General features: G+C 39.7%; 1 protein-coding gene across 1 annotated transcript in view; it reads left to right on the top strand.

Moving 5' to 3' along the window:
• The first annotated feature begins 3,428 nt into the window (after window positions 1-3,428).
• Window positions 3,429-26,459, top strand: part of DNAH14 (dynein axonemal heavy chain 14) — a 238,257-nt gene continuing 215,226 nt past the window's right edge. Inside the window, exons 1-8 of the mRNA XM_056853367.1 lie at window positions 3,429-3,450; window positions 4,322-4,449; window positions 7,832-7,996; window positions 11,526-11,638; window positions 18,402-18,540; window positions 19,991-20,122; window positions 23,696-23,952; window positions 25,820-25,985. Of these exons, the coding sequence (XP_056709345.1) occupies window positions 3,429-3,450; window positions 4,322-4,449; window positions 7,832-7,996; window positions 11,526-11,638; window positions 18,402-18,540; window positions 19,991-20,122; window positions 23,696-23,952; window positions 25,820-25,985 (1,122 nt within the window). The remainder of the gene's footprint in view (window positions 3,451-4,321; window positions 4,450-7,831; window positions 7,997-11,525; window positions 11,639-18,401; window positions 18,541-19,990; window positions 20,123-23,695; window positions 23,953-25,819; window positions 25,986-26,459) is intronic.

Here is a 26,459-nt window from a genome sequence, read left to right as displayed (position 1 = left end):
TAAAATGGCTCTTTCTTTACACATACAAACACACACACTCCCTCCCTTTGGCTGGGACCAGGGGGTCATATCCTCCAATTCCTGATGTGTGCTTGAACAAAGCCATTTCTTAACATTTAAAGCCCGTTGAGGAGATATTGACAGTTGTTAGGACACATGACTGTTCTTTTGTCATAATAAACTCTGGCCAATATATGCCATTGGGGGAGGGGCATTTGTATGGGAGAAGTGGCAGCTTTCCTAAGAATTAAACTAGCCCTTCCACCAATTAGTTTTCTTTTGTAAGGGCTTCCTTCCCTCATTAGCATTGTGAAGGAAACACAGTGTTGTCATTATAGTGTCTAGTTCTGCCCCATTAAATTATTTTAAAGGAATAACTTTTTTCTTAATGTGAAGTTTTAGTGTAGTGTGTTTCTACAGTAGCACTGCATGTTCCTGGTATGTGACTGTTAATTAAAAAAATAATAACAGTAGTTTGTACAATGATTTTATGGTTTTCATTTTCTTTTAGCTTCTCAAGAATACATAAGGAAAAAGCAAAACCAGTTGTTTGTCAACCTACTAAAATGGCTGAGTTGGATTTACACAGGAGTATGGAATATTCTGAGCTGACAGATATGACTGGAGAGAAAATTTTTATGATTCCTTTTCATGAAGAGCTTAGCTGTAGTACTGATATATCAACTGATATTTCCACTGTTATTGAAGGAAAGTATAATAGATAGGGTTAGACTGGAGAAAATGTGAACACAGGAAAATAATTCTTGCATGTCTGAGTATAGTAAAATAATTCTAAAATTGTTATGAGCGTAGATTGATTACCTTCTCAAATTACATAACATTTTCTGATGTATATAGCATGATTATTTAATGACTGTATGAGGAAAGTCAGATTTTATCTTGCAAACTGTGTATTGAAGTTGAATTTTATAGGACAGAGTTAATTATATTTAATGTGAGACACAGCTTAGCGGAAGATTGAATCCTGTGTAGTCATTGGTATTAGATGGTGGTTTATACCCTCTTTTGATGGCATTCCTAAATGCCATAATAGTGTGGCCTCCAACAACCGAGACTTCTGTGGTGCTATAAGACAGGTATGCAGATGAACTCTTTGGTGTGCCATATATTTTTTGGTTCCTGCCATACATCTTTCCACACACAACCTTGCCTACCGTAATGATGGGCGTATTACTAAAATTAAATATTGAGCATTTTGTAATTCAGCTTAGTGTTGAATGTGGTTATTAAATTATGTTCTGAAAGAGATAGTCTTACATTTTATTTATTTATAAAATTGATATTAATTTTCCCCTCCTCCCAGTTGGCATTGCAAATAAGTAACATTCAAAATGAATTATGTAAGTGGTTACTGATATTTATGACCAAAGACTCAACTGCTTGAAGGACTGCCCCCCTGATTTCCCTGCTACCGTTGGTTGGTTCAGTATTTTCATTTGAAGGTGCTTTCCTTTTGTGAGGTGCATCTGGTCTCTGATCAGCAGCCTTTTCTATGGTGGCTGTAGAATAACCTCCTAGAAGAGATGTGGAGAGTGCCTTTTCTGGTGAAGTTTCATAAACTTTGCAAGGTCTTCCTATTTCAACAAACTTTGGCTCATTTTCTGACTTTTGATCTGTGTTGGTGATATACCAATGAGTGTTTTGAAGGTGCAGCCCAAACTTTAAAAATTAATTAAAGGGATCAGCCCAGGTTGTTGATTTCAAATGAATTTAGTTGCCAGAAGCCACTGACTCCCATTTTGGGTTTCTATCAAAAGAATTTATCATAAATCCTTTACAGAGCAGTCTTCTCCACTTACATCTATGCTTAAGATCTGCAGCTCCTATCTTCTGCAGGTCTACCTCAGTGCGAGATATCTGGGGTCTGCTCTACCTTTCCTTTATCCCTTAGAAGCTCCTTGATCCATTGATCTTGAGCAGCGTAAATCTAATGTTTGAGGGATATAAGGACTGAAATAAATCTTGCCACTGACAATGTAGCCTTGGGATCCCTGTCACTTGATAAAAAAGGCATTATGTCAGACACAGGCATTAGATTTATATGTTAAAAGGGGAGAGATATAACTTGATCGAGGGTCTGCTCTACAGGCCTCAGGATAGGGTAGAAGAAGTCGGTGTTGGCTCTATCTCTCCTGTACACCATATATATCTATGTTCTGCTTAGAAAAAAATGTGTATAATGCTATTGCTTCTCCAGATTAGAAACTGCATCTTCTAAGCAGAAGGTGAGACCAAGATCAGAGACAAGGACTGAAGTGTCCCATTGATGGATTGAGAGCTGTCTGCACTGTAGTTGCATAAGATACAGTAGCTTGGTTTTACTTGTATTCTGATGTGTAAATAAGGTTTGTTTTCACATAAGAGCTGTTCATTTATTTTCTCTGAAATCGCTCCAATTTAAAAGAATGTGTGAAGAAATGTGAGTGTAAACTGTAATCAATGGGGAAAATAACTGGCCAGCTTAGTTGGGATGTGCTTTTTATGTGTTTGTTTTAGATCATAATCGCCGTCTGTGTAAAAGCAGAAATAATGTAATTATTATAAATGAGAATAATGTGATATAAGATATACAATAAAATAAATAATGTAGAAAATATTAAATACACAACAATGCTGACTTTCAGATACATTCTGAAATGAATGAATGAATGAATACATTCTTGTCTCATATTTAGCACATTAGTTATTTACTTATATTGGTTATCTGTCATAGGTGCAGATGAGCCCGCTGAAGTTCAAACTATCAGTACACAATTAAGTTGCCATACAAGGACATGCAGGAAGTTTCAAGCTGGTGGTGGTCAGCGCTTTGTCAGGGCAAAGGATTGTTTCTCTTTTGACAGAATTGGTGTGTACATCTAAAGCCAAATGCTGTTACCAACTACGATACTGAAAGCAGAGTTACTTTATTCCTCTGCATTTATTGTTGTTATTTTGAATGCTCTGTGTTAATCCAGTGATAAATTTTGCCTGCCATTTCTCAAAATTAAAACCCAAAATTTATTGGTATTTGAGCTAGATTATTTGCATGTTGTAATTTATTTACATAATATGTAGCTTTCAGTAAGAATCTACTGTACTATGTGAGTGAAATATCTATATATCTAATAGGGATGTGTAACCCCCATCTGCAGATACCTAAATCCATGGATTGGGACCACACTGACGCTAAACAGATTTTTCTGCAAACATGGGATACTCCCCAGGTTTGCAGAAATATCTGAAAAGTTAAAAAAAAATCATTGGGGGTTTAAATTCCCCCAAAATTAAAAAAAAAAGTTGTGCTGGGGAGGCTGCCACTGCAGGGATACACTGGGCTTGGAAGCTATGGCAGAGGATTCAGGAAGTGACTCTGTGTCTGGCTACGGCAGCAGCAGACATGGGAAGAAGCTCTGGGCTCGGCCGCGATGGCAGTGGATGTTGGGAGAGGTTCTGGACCTGGCTGCTGTGGCAGAGCACTCTAGGAGCTGCTCTGGGCTCCAAGTGGCTTCCAGGCACTGTCACTGTCACCACCAGTCTTAAGGTAGGTGGTGGGGCCTGGAATTGTGATGGGAGGGAGAGATAGGATTCCCCACCCCCATGAGTCTCGTCGTGGGCCTCCCGCTTGTACTCTCTAATAGCCAAAGTAATTTCCCTGAGGCAAATGTAATTGACAACTAGCGATGCACAATGACTATGAGGAGAGGAAATGCTATCCACCCCAGCCTCACTCTACCACTGGCTCTGTTTCTTCATCCCCTCTCTATAGCTTCTCCCTCCATTTTTCTCCTACACCTTTCATATGCTCACTGCCTGTCCCCCCCCCCTTTCTCTGCTTCCATGTCCCCACTTCACCTTTGTAAATCCCCTTTAAACTTGTTTGGGGTTTCTTCAAATCTGGAGTTTCTACTGGCTTTTCAGGAAAATATATTCCAGCTGCAGGTTGCCCTAAATGTACAGATTTATTTTATTCACACAGGGGCTACCCATAGCTACTAGACATAGATTTATGCTTGTTAAATGAACACAAGCGGCCCCATGCCCCCCAATCAAAATGATTAACCAGATGTTTGTCGGTAGTTTGGTTTTGGTGATGCATTCATGCCGTGATATTCTGACCATTCTAATTTGGGGACCAGATTATAAATCACTTAATCATTTATTTTTGTACAGAAATGATGATGGGCATAGTTTATCACTTAAGATGGACATAATTTAACCATTATTACTTTTCACATTTCAGAGCTTTTGTTTGGTATATTAGCTAAGCATAATAACATAAATGACAGAATTCTGAAAATGAACTTTTCTTCTCTCCTAGAGCCCGTTAATGATGATGCAATATGTCATATTTTGAGACTGAGAGATAAGCTGGGATGGCAGACATTTTTACCACCAGGTGGATTAGTATCCCAGCCAACAAAATTAGATGATGTTCCGACATGTCCGGTATTTTCCTTTTAGTTCAGTTCCATTTGTTAATTTTATTTATTTAGGGTACAATCAAGGCCCTGTTAAATTAAGGAAAATTTCCTGTTAATTTCAGTTGTTACATATTAGAAACCTGAGCCACAGAAGTCCAAGAGGAAACAGTAATGTGGTGCCTAGCTTTGCATTGCATTTGTGGTTTTATAGCTGCTGAAGCTGACATGGGTGGGTAGGGTTGAATTTATATCTGTATGATGCAGGACTTTTGTGGAACAGGTGAGTGGATTTTTATTGCACCTCAGCATAGGGGTTTGCTAGGGGTGTGTGTGTATACATGTGTGTGCATGTGTATATTACATATTACGTGTGTGTGTGTGTGTATTACATGTGTATATGATGCCTCCACGTCATGCCCCTGGTATTCTTTGGAAGTCTGCCATCCAAATACTTGCCAGGGTCGAGGCTGAGAGTATGTGACTGGCCCAAAGTCACTCATCAAATGTCCATGGCAGACGGGATTCAAATCTAGGTTTCCCAGATGCTAGTCTGACACTTTAATCACTACATAACACTGGCTGTCTTGTTAAGTATAGAAAACATCTTAAATATTTTTCTGTATTTTCCTCTTAAATTTTCTGTATTGTTTCCATCCCTAAGTTTAATTAAGTACTTTTCTAGTAAAAGTAAAGGCAAATCTGTCATTTCCAGCAGTAATGCTGTAGAGGGAAAGAGAGAGTGAAACCAGATGTCTCTTATGAAAGAGCATTCTTGTTTCAAGGGCTTAGAGCGACCAGTGCTTTTTTCACACAATTGTAGCTCTGCTTCCTGTGCTGATTTGGGTAGTTCATTTAGACTAGCAGTTATCAGAACGAAGATTATCTACTTTAATGTTTTGACTGTGCTTGGCTGGAATTCAGAATATAGGACTCCAAAGTACACAGAATGGTAACTAGAGGGTATTTATATATACATCTTGCAGTGTAATCCTAAAATGAGTTATACTCTTCTTTCTGACACTTTAATAGTACAAACCTAAGAAGAGTTACACTGTTCTGAGTCCCCTTCAGGCTTTTCTTCTTTTTATTCCTCCTTCTCTTTCTCCCTTTGTCCTCCCTTGTATGTTCATTCATTTCTTTGATTCCCTTTCTTTTCTGTGAGAAACAGGCTTTAATCAATTTTTACAGGGAAAGGTTTTTAAAAACAGTCTCCCAAATTTGTCAATTTATCATTATATTAACATTAATTTATTAATATTTTATTAATTTATTAAATTTATTTAAATTAATTTATTGATTGAAATTAATTTATTGATTTTATTAAGCCTTATTAATGTGGGAAGTCAGAGATAAATTCAAATGACATGACTGACATTAATAGGATGTCCTTCTACCTCAGAGCAGAAGGAACCTTCTCAGTAAGTAATCAAGGTTCCGTTCTGCTATTCTGTTCCTGGCTTTGATCATCTGCCCTGCCTCCTGACACCAGAGCCTTCCAGTGTTCCTACCAAACCATATAGGTATCAGTAATCACAAAAGCATCAGCACTAGCCATTCTCCTCTCAACAACAGGGCAAAAACTACCTCACGGTCTCCTAAGGACCAATCAATAACAGGCAGATCCTTCTCCTGACTACTCTTTTTGGACAGACTCCATCTTTTATGGGGCATGATCCACAATAACTCAGGAGTAATGGGTCTGATCCATTGTGCACAATGGTTACTTTTTAGAGTTTGTTGACTGCCTGAGTTTTCATCCACCTATCCAAGATCTGTCCCTTCTTTCACCCTTGTTGTTACAAGAAGTCCATGATGTTACAGTTAAGGGAGCTGTTAGAGAAGTTCCCAGTTCTGAAATTGTTAATGGGCTCCCCCCACCAAGGTATTTCCTTATTGATAAAAAAAAATCTGGTGGAAAGCAACTCATCTTGGACCTCAGAAGGCTGAATAAATTTCTAAAAGTTTCAAAGTAACCTGAGGTCATTCCACTTGTGCATAAAGGGATGTGGGTTACTATCTAGTCCTTAAGAATGCATATTTCCACATTTTGATTCACGACTCTTGTAGGAAATATCTACAGTTCCAATCTGGGAAATTGTCATACAGATATATTGTATTGCTCTTTGGCTTGGCTACAGCTCCCAGAGACTTTACAAAATGTATTTCAGCAGTGGGGGCCTACATAACCATTAAGAGTTGAATTATTTATCCATTTTTGGATGATTGGCTCCTAGTCCATTCCTTCAGGGAGGAGCTGATGTGTCACATCCAGTTGATTACCAACACATTGCAGTCATTGGGTCTAATAATCAATTGGGAAAAATCTTGTTTGTTGACACAAAACACATAGAATTTATTAGGGCAGTTTTAAACGCTAGTGCAAGGAAGGCATATTTGCCCATAAGAGAGCTAGGGCCATGTGTGTGTGTGTGTGTGTGTGTGTGTGTGTGTGTGTGTAAGATGCCTTCAAGTCACAGCCGACCTATGGCGACCCCTTTTGGGGTTTTCATGGCAAGAGACTAACAGAGGTGGTTTGCCAGTGCCTTCCTCTGCACACAGCAACCCTGGTATTCCTTGGTGGTCTCCCATCCCAATACTAACCAGGGTTGACCCTGCTTAGCTTCTGAGATCTGACGAGATCAGGCTAGCCTGGGCCATCCAGGTCAGCGCTTTAATTTCCCTTAACTAACTAATCAATCAATTAAATAATAATAAATTAATAATAATAATAAAATAATAATAAATTAATAATAATAATAAAATAATAATAAATTTAATATAGGCTTTAATTTCCCAATTCACCTATCAAAGGTTTCAGAAAGCAATCTGTATTCAGAAATTACTCGGACTTATAGCTTCTATAACAGCAATTACACCTCCTCGGTAAGTGAGCTTGCTACTCTCCCATGTGGGGCTGCACAGAAGCCACGACGATGAAAACAGTTTTGCGCTTACCTGTAACTGTTGTTCATCAAGTGGTCTTCTGTAGAGGCACATATCCCTCCCTTATTTCCCCGCTGTGGGCTGTTTGCACAAGGAACCCTTTATGCTCCACGATGATGAAGGGAGATCTGAGGGAATAGCACTCTCCCCACCTCCATCATGTGCTTGTTTGGGCAGAAAACAGTGGCGCAGGATGGAAGGGGGGGGGAGCGCGTCTAATGCTTTGATACTTCTAGAAAAGCTTTTTGAGTTTTCTACGAGGCTGGCCTGTGCTAGCATAGTCCCATGTGTACCTGCACAGATGATCACTAAATGAACAATAGTTCCAGGTAAGTGCTACACTATTTTTATGATGTTTATTTGTCTACCTGCCAAAATGAATAATAGATTTCTGCAATCATAATTTTAATTTTTACATATAATCAATATCTTTACATGTTTCTCTTTTGGTTTTCTACTTTCAGAATCTTCCAGCCCATCAAGATGATGGAGAATATGTATATTGTCTCAGAAGAAGTAGGGAGGACCCTAAAGCACCAAATAATCCATATGACCTTCAAGTAGTATCTGCATATACAGCTAGACATAGTAACGAATATTGGACAATTACAGCTTCATATGTGTCCAAGGTAATGTAGATAAGCTCGTTCCCAACTCAGAATTAATCTCTCTTTATACTTAAATGTTGCCAGGTTGTGAAATTGAAACATGTAATCCAGACCTTTCAGTTAAAGAATCTGTATTTTCATTTCAACCATCCATGTTTTTGTCCACTATCAAAGCATGGAACAGATGTGATTTGTGGCCATTCAACATGGCCACAGTGCAGAATTAGGGCTGCCCTTTGAAATTCATTTGTATTTAACCTGTGGGCTAGGCTCTGACAATTATGAGACCAACCCTGTGCATGTGTGTAAATTTAAACTATTGATAGCAAGGATAATTTGCCTGCTACCTACAAGTTGTATATATCTTTGTTACTTCTCTTCATGTCTTGCTATCCTGTTACCCTGCATCTTGCCCTCTGATGGGCCTGTTATTTGTCTTTTTGACCACCTAACATTGTCTTCTGCTTAGTTGCCTGCTTTCTGAGGTACAGCCTGCAATCTACTGGGCTGGAACTTAATGAGCTGTAGTTTACTTTTAAATTGTGTGTCTATGTAAAGTGCCATCAACTCACAGCCAATTTATGGTGACCCCGTAGGGTTTTCAAGGCTAGATATGAACAGAGTTGGTTTGACATTGCCTGCCTTTGCATAGCAACACCAAACTTCCTTGGTAGTCTCCCATCCACAAGGGATGACCCTGCTTAACTTCCAAGATCTGATAAGATTGGGTTTACTTGTGCCATCCGGGTCAGGGCAGTTTTAAACTAGAGCCAGAAAAATAAGCAAGTTGTATGTTCCTGTGGTGGAGATTGTGCCAAGTATTCTGATTGTGGTTTCCAGTGGGTGACCCATGAAGAATTATAGGGAAGGGGAAATGCCTCCTCTCCATTGAAATGAAGCAAGTGGAAAATCACACGCTTCACTGAAGTTGAGGGTAATTGGGGATAAATGCTACAATACATGTGTACCTCAGCACTGATGTCCAGGCCTTACTAAATTGCTTTAGACTTTACGCCCCTTACACAGCATAAATGTATGTGCTCCAATCCTAATGAATATTTTCTATTTAAGTGTGAAGGGGCATAAATAGAGGGTATTTTCATTTTATAGAAAAAAAATGAAATTTTGGGGGAAATTTAAATATTTGCAATGCTGACTTCCCTATCAAACCAAGACTTATTTTTGCTGTTTTAACAACTTTTTAATAAATTATTTGTGACTTACTTGACACATAAAAGGTACTAATTGCTACATGTAATGGAATGTAAAACTATAAATTCCTTGGTGTACAGGAATTTGTAGGCTTCTTCAAAAATTATTTATTTATTTATTTTAAATTTTTAAATAAAAGATACAAAGAATAACAAAAGTAAACAAAAATATACATAACACTGAGATTGCTATTAAACATGAAATTGACCTGACATGCTTAAAACAAGATAACTACCATCATCTACACAATCATTGATAGACCTAAGTTATAGTATTGGAAAATATTTCATTTAGGGACAAACAGTATATTAGATATATAAGCCATCCTATTTCTACAGTCATTTCTATATTTGACTCTTTCCATCCTGTAATTTCTAGATAATCTGTATCCAAAATACAATAATGCAAATGTTTTTATTTATAAACTGCTTCATATTTATAATATCTATGATATCTAGATGTTATACAAAACAAATAATCTTAATTAATCTAAAATTTCATCTCAACAGACATATTTCTCTCAGATCCCACCCTCTCTTTCAAATCAAATTTTGAGAGAAATAGATATAGTAGGGTTTCCATTTATCTTGGAACTCTTTAATTGGCCTTCTGTTCACATAGTTTGTCAATTTTGCCATCACTTTCTCTTTAGTCAGAGTGCATTTAGTGGCAATTTCTGCGTTTCATCCCCCTATCCAGGAGCAATCTGTTTTTTCACATTCACTGACCAAGAGATTTCTTAAAGGTCTGCTTAATGCATATCCTCCTACACCTAAGGTACCACAATGTGCCACAATGGTCATTGTCTCTAATGTTGACGCTGCTGATGTCCAGGGGGTTCCAACAGCTAGCTACAGTCTCATTAGCACAGCTTTCCAGGAAGGTATGCTTCTTAGTGGCAATTACGTGCTCACTCCACGAGGTTTACGTGCTCACTCCACGAGGGCACAAGCTTCTTCTGCAGATCGTCTAGGTAGAGTCCCTACCCTGGACATTTGCAGACTTGTGACATGGTCTTCAACGGGTACCTTGGATCTGGATGCAAGAAAGGAGGCATCAGTTGGGAAGTTGGTTCTGCAAGCTATGTTTTGTTGAGGTTAGTCATAGAGCTCTTCCCACCACCTGGTGAATAGCTTGCTAGAATCCCATTGTGGGTCTGCACAGAAGACCGATGATGAAAACTGGGTTGCACTTACCTGTAACCAGTGTTCATGGAATGTCTTCTGTGCAGGCACACATCCCTTCTTCCTGCCTTGCTGTGAGCTCTATGTTTTATGTAGAAACAGGCTCGCGGCAGCTCAGGCAGAACTGAGATTTGGGGTATAGCCCTCTGTAGCCCTCTGGACCTCTGCAGTATCGTTCATGTTCTTTTATCCTTGTATGTATGCTGTGTTTTGTGGTCCCGATGTTAACTTGTCCACAACTGCAAGGTATCCGATATACTCCTGCAGAGGTGAGGGGGTCTCTTTTGTCTTTTGCTGATCGTAGCATCTGTTGTATTTTCTTGTGGACAAGTTTACATCAGGACCACAAAACGGAGCATACAAACAAGGATAAAAGAACATGAAAGATACTGCAGACTTGGCCAACCTGAGAAATCAGCAGTGGCTGAACATGGACTGACACAAACAGGACACAGGGTCTTATTCCAAGACACTGAAAGACTGGACAATTCTACCAACTATTTTGTCAGATTGCACAGAGAAGCCATTGAAATTCATAAACATCAGCACAACTTTAACAGAAAAGAAGAGAGTTTAAGAATGAATAAGGCTTGGCTTCCTGTCCTGAAAAACTCCAGACTAACAAAGACTACAGTCCACAATAGCCATGCAGATTAGCTTTGGATTTCACACATTAACAGATCACTTCAGGATACAATGGTTCCATATTAACATACCACACCCTCATTAGCACATTATCTTGATACTTACAGGACAATGATTAGCACATTAAGTTTGATACTTTTTGCAGGACAATGATTCAGCTCAAACCCAACCCCTTTCTGACTATATATTACTCTTCCTACACACTTGACACTGAGAGACACTGTCCTTCAGTGTTACTCCTCTGAAGATGCCTGCCACAGCTGCTGGCGAAACGTCAGGAAAGAAAATACCAAGACCACGGTCACACAGCCCGGATAACCTACAAGAACTAATGAACTCTGACCGTGAAAGCCTTCGACAATAGATTATGGTATGTTAGAGCAAACATCCATGTAGTATAAAATAATAATTTAAAGTAAAATATTTTGTAAGGATGAAAATTAATTCTACAACAGCTCAAATATATTAATCTGAAGTCTTGAAACAAGTATTTTGCTTCTTTTTTCTAGTTTACCTCAGTGCATGGAGCAGAGGAAATGGAAATAACACCCGTAATCGAATGGTTATATGAAAGGGAACTTTATTATGCATTATGTAGATTCAGTATCTATATTAATTTCAGGTTAGCAGTTATGTTATATTTTTAATATTTATGTTATTAGAAATGTAATCTGTTGTGACATCACATTCAATATACAAAATGTCAACCAGAACTCAGTTTAGAATTCAAAATGGAAAGGGACCTCCTGCTGTCTTGGCACTGCTTACAGCTGACAACAAAATTTGACTAAAGCAATTTCACATCTATATATTTAAACTGAACATGACCTCAGAATGTGAGTGAAAAAATGGGGACTGGACTTTGTGGAGAAAGCATGTCCAGCATGCTTTCTGCTTCAAGCTAAGACCCCTGATCAGCTGACCAGTGGATCCCGACGTTTACTAGGCAGACTTTGTTTTATGGGGTGGTTTGCCAGTGCCTTCCCCAGTTATCTTCCCTATACCCCCAGCAAGCTGGGTACTCATTTTACCGACCTCGGAAGGATGGAAGGCTGAGTCAACCTTGAGCCGGCTACCTGAAACCAACTTCCGTCGGGATCGAACTCAGGTCGTGAGCAGAGCTTGGACTGCAGTACTGCAGCTTACCACTCTGCGCCACTCTCTTACTAGCTACTCTTATGGAAAAAGATGGCCATCACCTGCTGACCTCCCTCAACCAATCATAGGGCTGTCTTCCTGGAACCTTCCAGGGAATGAGTAAATGGCCCCCTCCTAACTGAGATTTTCAGCTGCAGCACATGATCTAATTAAGCCTGCCTGGGAACATGTCCTTGAGATGGACTGTTATGGGGGAGTGCACTTTGCACCCGTGAAAGGCAAAAAACTAGCTCAGGCAGGAAAATTCCTTCAAGATGGATACTCTCTTGACACTGGGCCATTGGCTTTAGCCACAGAACCTTTCTATCGTGGCCTCAACTCTTCTCAAGTTACCATCGCTTCAGTGACAGAGCAGATAAGACATCTATACTTTTTCCGGTATCCTGGTATGAAACTTAATGAGATACTTATGCACATCAGTATTCCATCCTCTTGAAAACTTTCACATCAATTATGTCAGTTCAATACAATTAAGAAAAATGGTCTGCTACATCCTAATAGAATATTTTTGCTAACTCAGAATTAGATTATAAATATAGTAAATCTGCATGTTCATGTAAATCATACTTTTCTCCACAGTCAGAGATAGTTTGTTAAGTTTTCCTGTCTCTTAAAGAATCTTTATTTATTTATATTATTTGTACCCAGGTTTTTCCCCAGTGGGAATACAGAGTGGTTTACAATGCAAAACAAACAAACAATAGAAATTAATGAAGTCCTGTATGAATCTTTTATCTTTCTTGAAAGGTTGATGGCATCCTGATAGAGGGTGATTCCTGTAATCTGGAGGTAGAGCTGACTAACTTCCTGAATCCTTGGGGTGGGGAGATCCCTTTCAAGGTCTTGATGGGTTTCAGAGAAGAAAGCTCTGAATTGGTAGAAGAGCTTCAAGCCTACAGTGATCACTTTCTTCTTTCTAAATTTCTTCCTCCTTCCTCTCTCTCATAAATATTACATATGATCAGTTTTGTGTGTTGTCGAAGGCTTTCACGGTCAGAGTTCATTGGTTCTTGTAGGTTATCCGGGCTGTGTAACCGTGGTCTTGGAATTTTCTTTCCTGACGTTTCGCCAGCAACTGTGGCAGGCATCTTCAGAGTAGTAACACTGAAGGACAGTGTCTCTCAGTGTCAAGGGTGTAGGAAGAGTAATATATAGTCAGAAAGGGGTTGGGTTTCAGCTCAAACCCAACCCCTTTCTGACTATATATTACTCTTCCTACACCCTTGACACTGAGAGACACTGTCCTTCAGTGTTACTACTCTGAAGATGCCTGCCACAGTTGCTGGCGAAACGTCAGGAAAGAAAATTCCAAGACCACGGTTACACAGCCCGGATAACCTACAAGAACCAGTTTTGTGTGTGTTTAAATTGCACCAGTATTCATATAGCTGGAGGATTACACTATAGTAAGGGAGACACTTCATTCACTCCTCTAGAAGAAGCTGGAGGGGAAGGGCAGAGCAGGTGGCAACAACTCTGCCATTGCTGACAACATTATCTCCCCAGGAAGGCAGGTATTCACTTCCTTAATTTACAGTTACTGGTGCACTCACAGAGTTGTGTTTTATAGTGAGAGATTCATATTTCATGGGGATTTTAATATATAAAAACTGCTCAGTCTAATGTTCTTTATCATTTCTGAGTTGGCTGTAGATGCTTTAGATACCAGTCCAGTTAGTGGCTTTGTTGATTTCACCCTTCACTATGTTGACTGATAAGACAACATTGGTGAAATTGATCAGAACACAGACTGATTTTGTTTATCTCCCAAAGGTAAAAGCTTACCCTTCAGTATTGTTTACCTGTATGTTAGTTCTGTGTATAGTTATACTCTCAATGTCTTCCCCATTCCCTCTATGGGAAAACATAAGACCATAAGAAAGGCCCTGCTGGGTCAGACCAAGGCCCATCAAGTCCAGCCGTCTGTTCACACAGTGGCCAACCAGGTGCCTCTAGGAAGCCACTAACAAGACGAGTGCAGCAGCACCATCCTGCCTGTGTTCCACCGTATCCAAAATAATAGGCATGCTCCTCTGATACTAGAGAGAATAGGTATGCAGCATGACTAGTATCCATTCTAACTAATAGCCATGAATACCCCTCTCCTCCATGAATATGTCCACTCCCCTCTTAAAGCCCTCCAAGCTGGCAGCCATCACCACATCCTGGGGCAGGGAGTTCCACAATTTAACTATGTGTTGTGTGAAAAAATACTTCGTTTTATCTGTTTTGAATCTCTCACCCTCCAGCTTTAGCAGATGATCCCGTGTTCTAGTATTATGGGAGAGGGAGAAAACAGAAATGATCCTACTTTTTTAAGATGTAGGAAACAGATTAAAATTAACTGGGCAACTGACATGCTTTAATTTACCCACTTATTAATTCAGCCATAGCTTATTTGAATTTATTCTCTTAAAAATTTGGCATGAGGACTGTGAATGGCTCAGAAATTTCTGCTAACTGAAAAGATTGTATCTTTGTTTTGTCCTGTAGAGCTAGTGTGCATTATTTGGCAGTAATTTGTAGTAATTTGTGGAACACCATTTTAACATTTGAATCACCCTGACAATGGCCATGTGCCTCTTTTACTGAATCCCTTCAAGGTGATTCATTTTCCTTTCCTTTCCTTTTATTTCAAGTTCATCTGACCAAAGATCTTGAGCGCAACATACATAAGATAAAAACAAAATTTACATACTTGTCAAACTTTCTCAAATTTAGCATTGATGGTAGTGAGCAGAATAAAGTGGACCAGTAAGACTGAGCAACCAATGACCAATCAATTAAAGTCTTCTAACACATGTGTAGTGAAATGCCTTACACTGCAGGAGTTATTCCGAAGTTCATGGCCCAAAGGAATGATACTTGGGTCTGAGCTCTGTACAGGCCTAGAGTCTACAAAATTTCTGATTGGCAGAGGGGAAAAGAAAGAATGCAAGAGGTTTGAATTGCTTCTTTCCTTCAGAACCACTCAGTGTCACAGAAATGCTGATGATCCTAGCCAGAGGAGAACAAAAAGCCAGCAAGGTCTCACCTGATAAATCACACCTAACTGTAGAGCTCAGGAGGACAAGAGAAGAGCAGTCCTTCATTTTGGGACAGGAAAAGAAAGAGGGTCTGTAAAGGGAAGGGGGTGTTAAGTTCACATGGGCAGGATTCAAGAGGTCGGAGACGGAGTTCAATGCAACCAACGTTTATTGTAGGGTAGAACAGAACTGGGGATACATTGGGAATGGTCCTGCTTATATGCCCCCCTGGCCGCCTGTGGCCGCTCCCCCCGATCCGTGATAGGGGGGAACAACCTTCCCATGCCCAATGGCGCACGCTGGCTTAGGGCCAATAGCGTGGCCCGGTTTCGGCCAATGGGGCGAGCAGGGCTAGGAGCCTTTGCCCAGGACTCAAGCTCCTAGGATTTCCCCCTGCTTACCTTCTAACACATACATAACAGGGGGCAGAAGAGGAGATTATAAAACCCTGGATACTAAGAAGAAGGGGTAATTTTTGCCATATGCCATTTATAGCCTCTGTTTTACTGCAAGCTATTTTTATACCTGGATTCAGTCTTGATAGGCATGATCACCTGGTGCTGAAATCAGAAAGGAGGAAACCCCAATGCTGAATAAGGTAGTGGATGGTTCCCAAATTCTTGCAACAGCAAGAATTACACAGCCTATCCTTATTTAATTTATTTATTTAAAACATTTTATGTCTCCGTTCCACCAAAATAGGGTCCCCCAAGACAGTGAACATAAATGCATTTAAACATTAAAACAGTATTTAAAATAAAATATAAAATAATTCAATAAAAACATATTAACATGCAGCACCAAAACCAGGGAGGAGGGCCAATAACAATTATTGGGGGTATGCCAAATAAAAAAAGCCGTCATCCACTGGTGAAAGACAACAAGAGAGGAAGACGGATGAATCTCTTTGGGGAGGGTGTTCCAAAGCTTTGGTGCCACAACCCAGAAGGCCCATCTAGCATAAGATGGTGGGAGCACCCAAAGCAGGGCCTCTGAAGATGACTGGAATGGGTGGGTAGGTTCATATGGGAGAAGGTGGCCCTTAAGGTATTCAGGCCCCAAGCTATATAGGGCTTTGAAGGTCAATACCAGCATTTTGAATGGAGCCCGGAAGCAAATTGGAAGCCAATGTAAAGGGAACAAGGCTGGAGTAATATGGTCCCTACAACCCACTCCAGTCAGCACTCTGGCTGCACCATTCTATACCAACTGTAGCTTCTAGACAGTCTTCAAGGGCAGCCTCATGTAACCTAATTACTATTGTTAGGGATATGTACAGAGTTATGGTTAAGGATTGCGATTTGTTCACATTTATTTTTATTCTTGCTCAGTCTATTGTGTTTGCAGAGGATGCATATGTATTTTATTTTCTTGAAAAAAACCCTTTCATTTTTAATGCTGTCCAACTGGCCTGTGTGACATACGTTAACTCCCCTGCATGATTCTCGCAAACCAAGAGAGAAGAGAAAGGGGAGGAAGCAGTTAATCCTACTCCCTTTGACCATGCAATCAAGTGTGTTGGTTCACTCAGTGACTAGAGAGGGAAGTGGGGGAGACATGACTGCTGAGCAGAGCCTAAAAGGCAAGGAGCCTATGGGCAAGTCTGAGAATTCCCTTAGCCCATTGATTTGTTGGTTGTGGTGATACCCAGGTAGAAAGAGAGGTACCAGGAGTTGAAGGAGAGGGGTTGGGCAGGGCAGGAAGCCTAGGAAGACTGAATTACTTCCTCACTTGCAAGGTCATTTCCCACACCATGAATTTACATGCTGATATTACTGTGTTACTGAATGAACTGGAACAGTTTGAGGAGATGCTATCAGTTTGTCAGCATACTACTTCTGACATTAGTGTAAAACACAAACCATATTCTTGCTCAAATTCTTAATTTGATACAGTGAATGTTATGATTCTAAGAAGTGAGTGCCTGGTGTGTACTTTAGGGAATCAAACCCAACAAACAAACAGTAGGGCTAGAGGAAGGGTTGTAATCAGAACATCAGAATGTTTTAACCTATTAGCTGTAAAGTATCTTATTTTTTCCTGTTTAGGAAAAATTGTAGTTGGATAATCAATGATTGCATGATCTTCCATGTCTGTTTCTGCCTTCTTTAATTTTTTCCCCAGACAGAAAAAATACTTCATTCAATGGAAAACCAATGTTAAGAGATCAAAAATACTGAAGAGCAAGTAAGTGCAAGGGTAAATGCTATGGTTGGGAATCTAACATGCTATTTGTGTGAGCAAACAGAACTTCGTTTGCTTTGAGGGGTCCCTGTTTTCCACTGATTCCCCCCTCCAGCGTCAGCCCTGCATGTTGTATCATATATTATTCTCAGCCACCTCTAAACCTACAGCAGTGGTGTTTTGGGAGTACAACGGGAGTGTAGTGGAAAGGAAGAGAGCCCAGTTGCAAGAGCAGAATTCAGTCACTAAGGGAAAGGGTCAAGTACACAGATTATCAGTTACAATTCTCCAGGAATCTTGTTCCATTTTTCAAGTTGCACCAGCTGAAAAGTATCCATTCAAATTTGCACAAGACAAGTAGCTATGGAACCAGCCATGGGTCCATTTAAGCCAATGGAGTTATAAAAAAGGCTGCTCCTGAGTCTAATGATAGTACAAGGAGATGAATTAAGGACCACAATTGTATTGCCTTGGTTTTGTGAAATTTAATAGTTCACAAAAATAATCATGTCTTGTCACAGCTATTTATCTGCCATTTTACATTTTTAATTTATATCTGCCACCTCTGCATGAGAAAAAAACAACCCTATAAAAACAAATGTTCAAAGCAGCTCAGTCGGTTAGACCCCATTCAGTTTAGGTTCCCTCCTTGAAGAATTCTTCTGAGGCATAGCAGTAAAGTGCTTTGAATTTGTCATGGTGTATGGAAAATGTAAAAGTTATTCAGGAATGTGCAATAAAAACATGCACACACTCAGGGACATCTTCAGCAACTCCCTATGAACCTTTTAAATACATGCAATGTAAATGCTGATTTAGAGCCCTTAGAAGCTGTTTCATTGCAGAGGCAATGACCAAAGAACTCTAGTTCAGGTCATGATGGTTAAAGATAGTACTATGATCTTGAGATGTGATATTTGTGATACTGAAATCAGTGGGATTGTGTCTTATAATGAATTACTGTGAAGTGAAGCCTTCTGTTCATCGTACGCTTAGAACTGTCGTTTTTGTTTCCAGAACAGTGATGTATGAACAGCTATTTTTTGCTGATGAGACATTTCAAAGCTGCTTGCTTTATATTCAAGGGTTGTGCAATGATGCAACTAACACCAGGACTTATAAATCTCTTGAAGTCAAAGCTATTCATTTGATAAAGGTGAGAGGAGGTGTTCTCAAAGGGATAGGAAAAAATCTAAGTCTTTTAACTATAACATTTACTAATGTTGAAATATATATTATTATAACATCACTATGAAGCCAGAAATTACAATATAATGTACTGCTTGAATATATCAAAGTGTTGTTTGTATTTATTGAGGTGTGATTTGCTAAACTGGAGGTCGCCAGCCACATTGACCCTGTGGACATTTCTAGAATTTTGAGAAAAGGTAGTGGGTTGCACCACAAAATGGCTGCCTTGGTTGCAGAGACAATCACAAAATGGCTACCCCAGGTTTGGGCCAAGCAGAAAATGTTGAGACAGATTCCAAGGCAACTGTCCTTAGATGATGCAGTCAGCTACTTCTGAATGTGCTTCCTGAAGTGACAAATGTAGTTACCTCCAGGGCTGTACCTCCTGATCTGAGGAGGTGGAGGAACTCTGGAAATGGCCCTTTGCTTTTTGTAAGTGACAAAGTTTGGTTTTAGATTCTAAAGAAAGAGGAAGGTTTGTTTTCTGGGTGAGGCTGCTAAGCTGAGAACATAAGAAAATCTGTGCCAAGTCAAGGGTGTGCAACTGTGACTTGTCTGCCTGGAATGAACTGAGCACTTTGCTAGTCAGTCAGCTGGTACAGAACTACTCATTCAATACATTTAGATTATATCCCCAGTGTTCGAGAAACAAGTGGACATCAGGAGCATATACATGAGTGCCATGTCAATCCTGTGTGCCATGTTGTATATCGTTTAATTATTTTTATGATTTTAATGCTATCTCCTTTCAATTATTGTGCTATTATTTTAATGCTGTTGCCAGTTATTTCTGTGATGCTATTTATTATATATGTTTATGTTTTAACAGTTACAGTATCGTCATAGGTTGCCTTGAATACCAAATTTGAGTGCAGAATATAAATATTTTAATAAATATATTATCATACCCTTAATGCTATTAAGCATACTAGATTATATAGTTAAACATTTTAGTTAGAAAAGCATACAATTGAACAGAAAGCTGCAATTAGAGGAAATACAGATAAAACATTGTTAGTATTATAACAATTTCTTCTGTATCAAGGTTGGAACCTGTCAAGCGGGGATATTTATTTAGTTATGTACCTTTTTACATCAACATATTCAGAGTAGATTTTACACTTTAAAATATGAAGAGGCAAAACAATTTAAAAAATGGCAGAAATTGGCTCAGACCATTGATGGTCTCTTCAGAAGATTATGGTGTGAACTCCCTGGTCTTGGCCTTTCCCCCCCCTCCTGCCGAGGACACAAGTCTTTGGGGAAGGTGGATATTGGGCTGTCCAAACTGAGTTCTCATGTCATTGGTATTAGTTGGCTGGTTAGGTGAACACGGTGGTTCAAAAGGGCACAGAAACTTGTGAAATTTTGAGGAAATTTTTGGTTATCTAGTGTTTTTTCTTTTAATTTTTTAGATAGACACAAATCACACATATACTTTGAATGAATTTTGTGAGAAACAGTATCAACAAAGCAAACAAGCGCACAGTCAGCTCCAGGAATTTAAAGGGAAAGTAATTAAAGCAATTCAAAGCACATTTTTAAAGGTAATTACTTTAGCACCTTTTATTATTTTATATATATAATTAGTTTGAATTTCATTGTTTGGATTCTGTGGTTGTACAAACTAAAAGAGCTATCAGCAGAGGATATTCTCCATCTTCCCCTTATTCAATCCCCCTCATTCAATTCCCTCTTTCAATCCCCAGAAACCCTCTGCTGAGCATTAGGGAAAATAATATCTGCTGCAGTGGGAAGAGGGAATCTAACAAATTGTTGGAGCAAGCTTAGTTCAAAGGCTTGCTCCTAAAGCTGAGCGATGGGTGATAATTTTGCTTGCTGCCTCCTCACTCCATCACTGTGTGTTATGGAGCATTTTATTTACAAGGTTTCCCTGATCCTTAGTTAAGGCTTGGGGGTGAATGGGAAACTGCTGGTAGAGTTAAAAGGTTGAGCAGATCTTGATTGAAATGTTTTTAGTCACCAGCCATAGGTTCCTACCCATTATTGGCTGGAAATATGCATTTCATTCAAATGATAGTTAAAATGTGACAGAAGGAATAAGTGAAAAAACTTGATGAGGGAAATCCCCCAAATAAGAATATTTTATTCTTTGTTGTGGCTTCTGTACAGGTACACATGGCCACAGAAAAATGTTTTTAAAGCTTTTTAGCTCTTTCCAGAAGAATTTGTATGCATTTTCTCACCCAAACTGGCACATGACAGAAGCTGGAGAAGCACTCCTCCCTCAGTCTTCTCTTCGCTGCCATGGAGAGAGGACCCTTTCCAATTTGCTCTTTCAACTTCCCTCAGATTGCCTTTTTCTCCTTTTGTCAGTAGATCTTTGTTAATGAGACCCTAAAATACAACGAAGAGAGAAAAGGGCTAATTCCATTTTTCTCTTTGCTGTCTGCATCTGCTGCTGATAATGGCATTATTTAAGAAGTGTGTGGAATGTGGGTCTAAAATGGCACAGTCTGACAAACACAACCAGTGCCTAACCTGCTTAGGAGAGTCTGCAGTGTCAAAGCTTGCCCCATTTGTAGGCAGTTCACTCCAAAGGCTCATCAGGAACAGGCTTCCCGCCTTAAAGCCTTGCTCTGGAAGAAAGCCTTGGCAGCTCCAGAGAAAGACCAGACTGCTCTGAGGGTCTCAGAACTACAGAAGAGGACCCCTACTCCCTCATTGTGTTCAGTGCCCTCAGGATCTGTATTGGAACTAGGAACACTTTCAACACCAAGACAACCATTGGTTCCTTGCAGCGCCTTGGAACTGCCCCCCAGAAGAAGTTGAAACACAAAGTCTCTGCCTTGCCTGCCAGGTGAGCTTATTCTTCAACAGCCAGCTATGTGCCACCAGTGCACCCAAGTACACCTCCCCCCACTCCAGGACCTATTGAGAGCCCTCCAATCATCCAATGACAAAGTTGCTGAAGTGCCTCCGCCTCCATCATTAGGTGTTGAGCCCCCTCCAGCAAAGAGACTGAGATCAATTTTGATGACCCTCCTATCTGATTAGTTCCATACTATTGGGGCCCACCTCAGGGTCAATGGTACTGGTATCCTGCAGTTTCACTGGTGTTATGGCAGCCCGATATACCCTTAGATCAGTACAGTTCCTTCTTCCCAGCGATGTTGACTCCGGCACTGAAACCTAGCTTTTCTCGTTGACACCATGTGTCGACCTTTTTTTCTACTTCTTTGCTGGATCAGAAGGCATAAGAGTTGGACGATGATGTGGCTCCATCCATTGTTGGTTCCAATGACACTTCAAGCCTATACTTGAAGATGGTATTTTTTTTGTCCCTATGTGCATCACCTTACGCTTATCAACACTGAATTTACTTTGCCACATTGCCCACTCACCCAATTTGTGGAACTCCTTCTAGAGCTCTTCACAGCCATCCTTGGTTTCCAGTCATCCTGAATAACTTTTTGTCATCTGCACACCTGGCGGCTACACTACTCACCCCTAGCTCTAGATCATCTATGAATAAATTAAACAGTACTGGTCCCAATACTGATCCTCCTGGGACCCCACTGCTTACTTCCCTCTATTGTGAGAGCTGTCCATTTATTCCTGCTCTTTGCTTTCTGTCATTTAACCAATTTTTAATCCATAAGAGATCCTGTCCTCTCATGACTGCTACATTTACTCAAGTGTTTTTGGTTAGGTACCTTGTCAAATGTCTTTTGAAAGTCCAAGTGTATAATGTCTACCAGGTCCATTGTCTCCATGCTTGTTCACTTTCTCAAAGAATTCTAAAAGGTTGGTGAGGCGGGACATCCCTTTGTCGAAGCCTGATGGCAACAAATTACCCATGATTCATGGGTGCTCACTATTGTTAAACACAGCATAAATCAACTGTAATTAATTAAGTATATTTATTGTTTAACCAACCAGCTACCATTTTAAACGTTTCGTAATTTATTAATTATACTGTGTTATACCCAGGATGGGGAAGAAGAGAGGATGCCCTTTTAAGGATAATACAGCCCCACAGAGCAAACTAAGTAGAATAGAGGGTTTTTACTAGGTAGATCCTTTTGTACTGTGGCTGATACAACTAGATTCCAGAGGCTTTCTAATGATGCCCCTATGCCATCTAGTAATGTTTCTATCCTATCTGTTGGATTTACTTTATGCATTTTCTTGTTGCACTTGTTAGAATTTTGCCTTTGGACTCTCCCTCCCCTCCCCCAAATTATAACAAAAGATGTTGCAGCTCTTAGTTAAAGGGGCTACTGATCTTGTACCTGAGTCTGATGTCATGACTGGTTTTTATTTATGGCATTTCAGTTAACAAAAAAGATGGTAGCAAATCCATATTGGATCTTAGGGGCTTTAATAAGTTTTTGAAGGTCCCAAAGTTTCGAATGACTACTCTTCCTGAACTTCTGTCTCTGCTACAGAGGGGTGATTGGTTTGCCATTATAGACCTTAAGGACACATTTTCTTATAGCCATACACAAATGATGCAGAAAATACCTGCATTTTCAGTGTCAGGCTGCCAAATACCAATACACTATTTTACTTTTTGGCCTGGCCACCAAGGGTATTTAGTTAATGTTTGTCTGCTGTGATTGCCCATCAGTGCCTTCAAGATTGCAGGTTATATCCCTATTCAGATGATGGGCTTTTTACTGCACCATCAGCACAAGTACTATCTCACCACGTAGCCTTGGCCCTGAACACTTTATGTTCTCTTGGTCTCCAGGTTAACTGGGATAAATCCATCTTATGCCCTAAATATCTATCTTATGCCTTTTTATAGGGGCCTGGCTGGATTCCTTACAGTGCTTGCTTTCCTCCCATGTGATAGGGCAATGGTTATAAGACATAATAATTCATTTGCATGATATTACACCCCCCATAGTAATGCAAACTTGCTTTTAGGTATAAGGTTTCTGGAATATAAATGTTTGATTTACAATCATACATGTACATACATGATCTCATTATTTTTGCCATGACAGTAAAAATGTTCTTCCATGAACAATTCTTTTAATGGAAGAAATTATAGTAGAGAAGAATAAGTATAGTAAAATGTTTATCTGGTGAAAGGATATTCAGATATACACTGATTCATTTTCCAAATTTATTCATGCTAAATGCTATAGGTAGCAGAAATGAAGGGAGCAGGAAGGCTTTTTCATCATTCCCAAGATGATGCCAGAGAGAAACCAAAATATTATGAGATAGCTGAATGGCGGCATGTAATACATCACTTTTGTAGGTTTCTTCAGCTTGTGGACAGGATGTTTCAAGAACTGCTTCGGAAACTTGTGCACAATGCTTTAGATCTCCTTGTGGAGATATTTAAAGGTTCTAACGTTGTGACAACTTCAAAAGAGAAGAGGAATGAAGATCTTATAAGGTTACTTTTGTCTGTTTAAGATGGTCTAACATGTCTCATATGTACATATTATTAAACATTGACTGCTATTGTTTTAACCAATTATAAAAATAATTTCTAGGAGCAAATTTTTGGTGTAAAATATGAGTGAAGGGGTGATTACGATAACCATTCCACTAACTGAAATTTTAAAAAGCATGAAGTAATTAAGCAATATTTTTCACATTTTAAGATAATTAACTAGAATAAATCTATGTATGCATCCCTGATCTGGTTGGGAGAGAGGCAAGACTCAAGTGTATCAAATATATAATTTAAATTTATATATTCATATAAGTTCCCCACCATTTCTTCCAGTTCCCCTAGTAATTATCACTTATATGAAGTCGCTAGGAGAGGTCATCCAGAGATTTGGAGGTATTGTTAGTATGCAAGTGACTTCCAGCTCTGCTTCTTTCTTTTTTATGAGAACCAAATGATGTTCTTCCTGTCTAGATACAGTAATGTGTCTTGTGAGGGTGAATATGCCCAAGTGCAATCAAGAAGGGCAAAGATGATGCTTGTGAGATATTTGTTTATTCCATATTTATTTTGCTGCTGTCCCCTATCTGGAGGTCTCTAGGCAGTTCACAAATATAAAATAATATTTTTAAAAGCTATATAAAAAAGCAGAATCAGTAAAATAGTCTTTAAACACCCATTACTAGTGGGTATTATCATGATACGAAAAGTAGTGGTGAAACAGCAAATACCATCAATTTGAATTAAACCTATCAAAAATAAAGGCTTAGTAAGATCTCTACCTGAAAGAGTTTGGGAAGTTCTTTGGGATCCAGTTTTGTTTCTGAAAGTGGCAGAGGCCCTGTTCCGGTTTTGGCTGATTTGTCACATATGCCAGTAAAAAAGGATATTGCCAATTCATGACCATATGGGGCAGACCATGAAACTATCTGCAAACTGTCCTTGGGATAGGAGGGAGAGTATTATAACTTTGATCTGTCAGCTACAGTGCTTGTGCTTACTTCAGTGTTTCTGGAAACAGTTCAGTGGCAGATTGGCCATTAAGGCTGTTGGGGAAAGTCCTGGTGGCCTAATGGCCTGAGAGCTGCCCCCTCTCCAAGGCTGCATGTAAGAGTCACCTGACACAGAGTTACTCCATGCAAGGCAGGCAGGAGCCACCATGAGGTGCCAGCTCCTGCCTTGTGCGAAGGTGGTGTGTGCCAGGTGGGAGCTGTCACTGTGGGCCAGTAGCCACTGCCCCATGGAAGGCATTTGTGAATTATGGCTGCAAGCCAGCAGCCCCCAGCCCAGTGAGGTGGGTACACATAAACCAGTTTATTTTGGCCTCCCAGCCTGTGCCTGGGGGAAAAAATCAAGTGGTTGATTTTTAAAACTCCAAATAGTTTGGATGTAGAGGTGCCTAAAGGAATTTCTACTGCCTTACAAATCTCCCTGCTCGTTGAGATTTCCCATTGAAGCTGGCTAAAGGTTCTGTCTCAGGTGGAAGCAAAGTTGCTGTTCCTCAGGACCTTCTTGATAGTCACCTGAAGTTGTGGGAATTGATTGATTCCCCAGTTGATTTTTTTCCTATCCCTTTTGCTAGGCTCCTGAGGATAGCCTAAGACTCTTGCTTTTTCCTTGAGCAACACCCCCCCAGTATGAGTGAGTGTAAGATCTGTACCATTTTATGTTGCTAATCTCTATGCTGCTACTTTTGATGATGTGATGATTTTGTAGTGGGTTTAATGATTTAATTATTAAAATAACCAATTACTAAATTTTCTTGGAAATTACTAGGTCCATGTGTTTCTGTGTACACACACACCTATACAAACATATGCACATAGTGGCCTATATAAAAATATAATTTAGTATTTTTCACATCTAGATTATATAGGAAGACGATAGAACGAGCACTTTCTTCATCCCGTATAGAAAGCAGACATCAGAGGATATTTCAACAACATTCTGCAGAGGTAGTTCAAGGACCCTTGTTCCATTCAAAGGAACCTGTAACACAATGTGAACTCATCACTATCAGAGATATAGATAAGGTAAATTGAGTTCCAAAAAAAATCTTTTATGAGTCTTATGAAGGGCTGAATCTAACTATTAAATGGTGCATGAAGGTGTGTGTTATGACTGGGATCCAAACCATATTGCATCTGCTTTCACATATTTGAAAGTACTTCAGGCTTATGTTCCCTGGCAGGTCACCATATCTTAAGGGATGCTGATTCTGAAACAGAATGTACTTTCAAAAGCAGATTATGGCATGACATCAGGATTTGTTTTTGAAAGAAAATTCAGCTAACTGCCATGAGATAGGAGCAACCCTTGTGTCTGGGTCAGGGGGAGAGAAGGAGTAGATGGTAGGAGTAGCTACACCTCTTGGCTGATGTTAACTGAGAGTCCTGTACTACCATCCATCGCTCCACCCCACCTTTTGGTTGCTGGCTGTAGGACATTGGGGAATGGCTTCCCTTTGGTCTGTGGCAATTCCTGTCATATCTCAAGAGCTCTTCAGT

The sequence above is a fragment of the Euleptes europaea genome, chromosome 7 (genome assembly GCF_029931775.1).
Source record: "Euleptes europaea isolate rEulEur1 chromosome 7, rEulEur1.hap1, whole genome shotgun sequence".
NCBI classification, from domain to species: Eukaryota; Metazoa; Chordata; class Lepidosauria; order Squamata; family Sphaerodactylidae; genus Euleptes; species Euleptes europaea.
The sequence above is the reverse complement of the archived record's forward strand: the minus strand, read 5'-3'. Positions and strand labels throughout refer to the sequence as shown.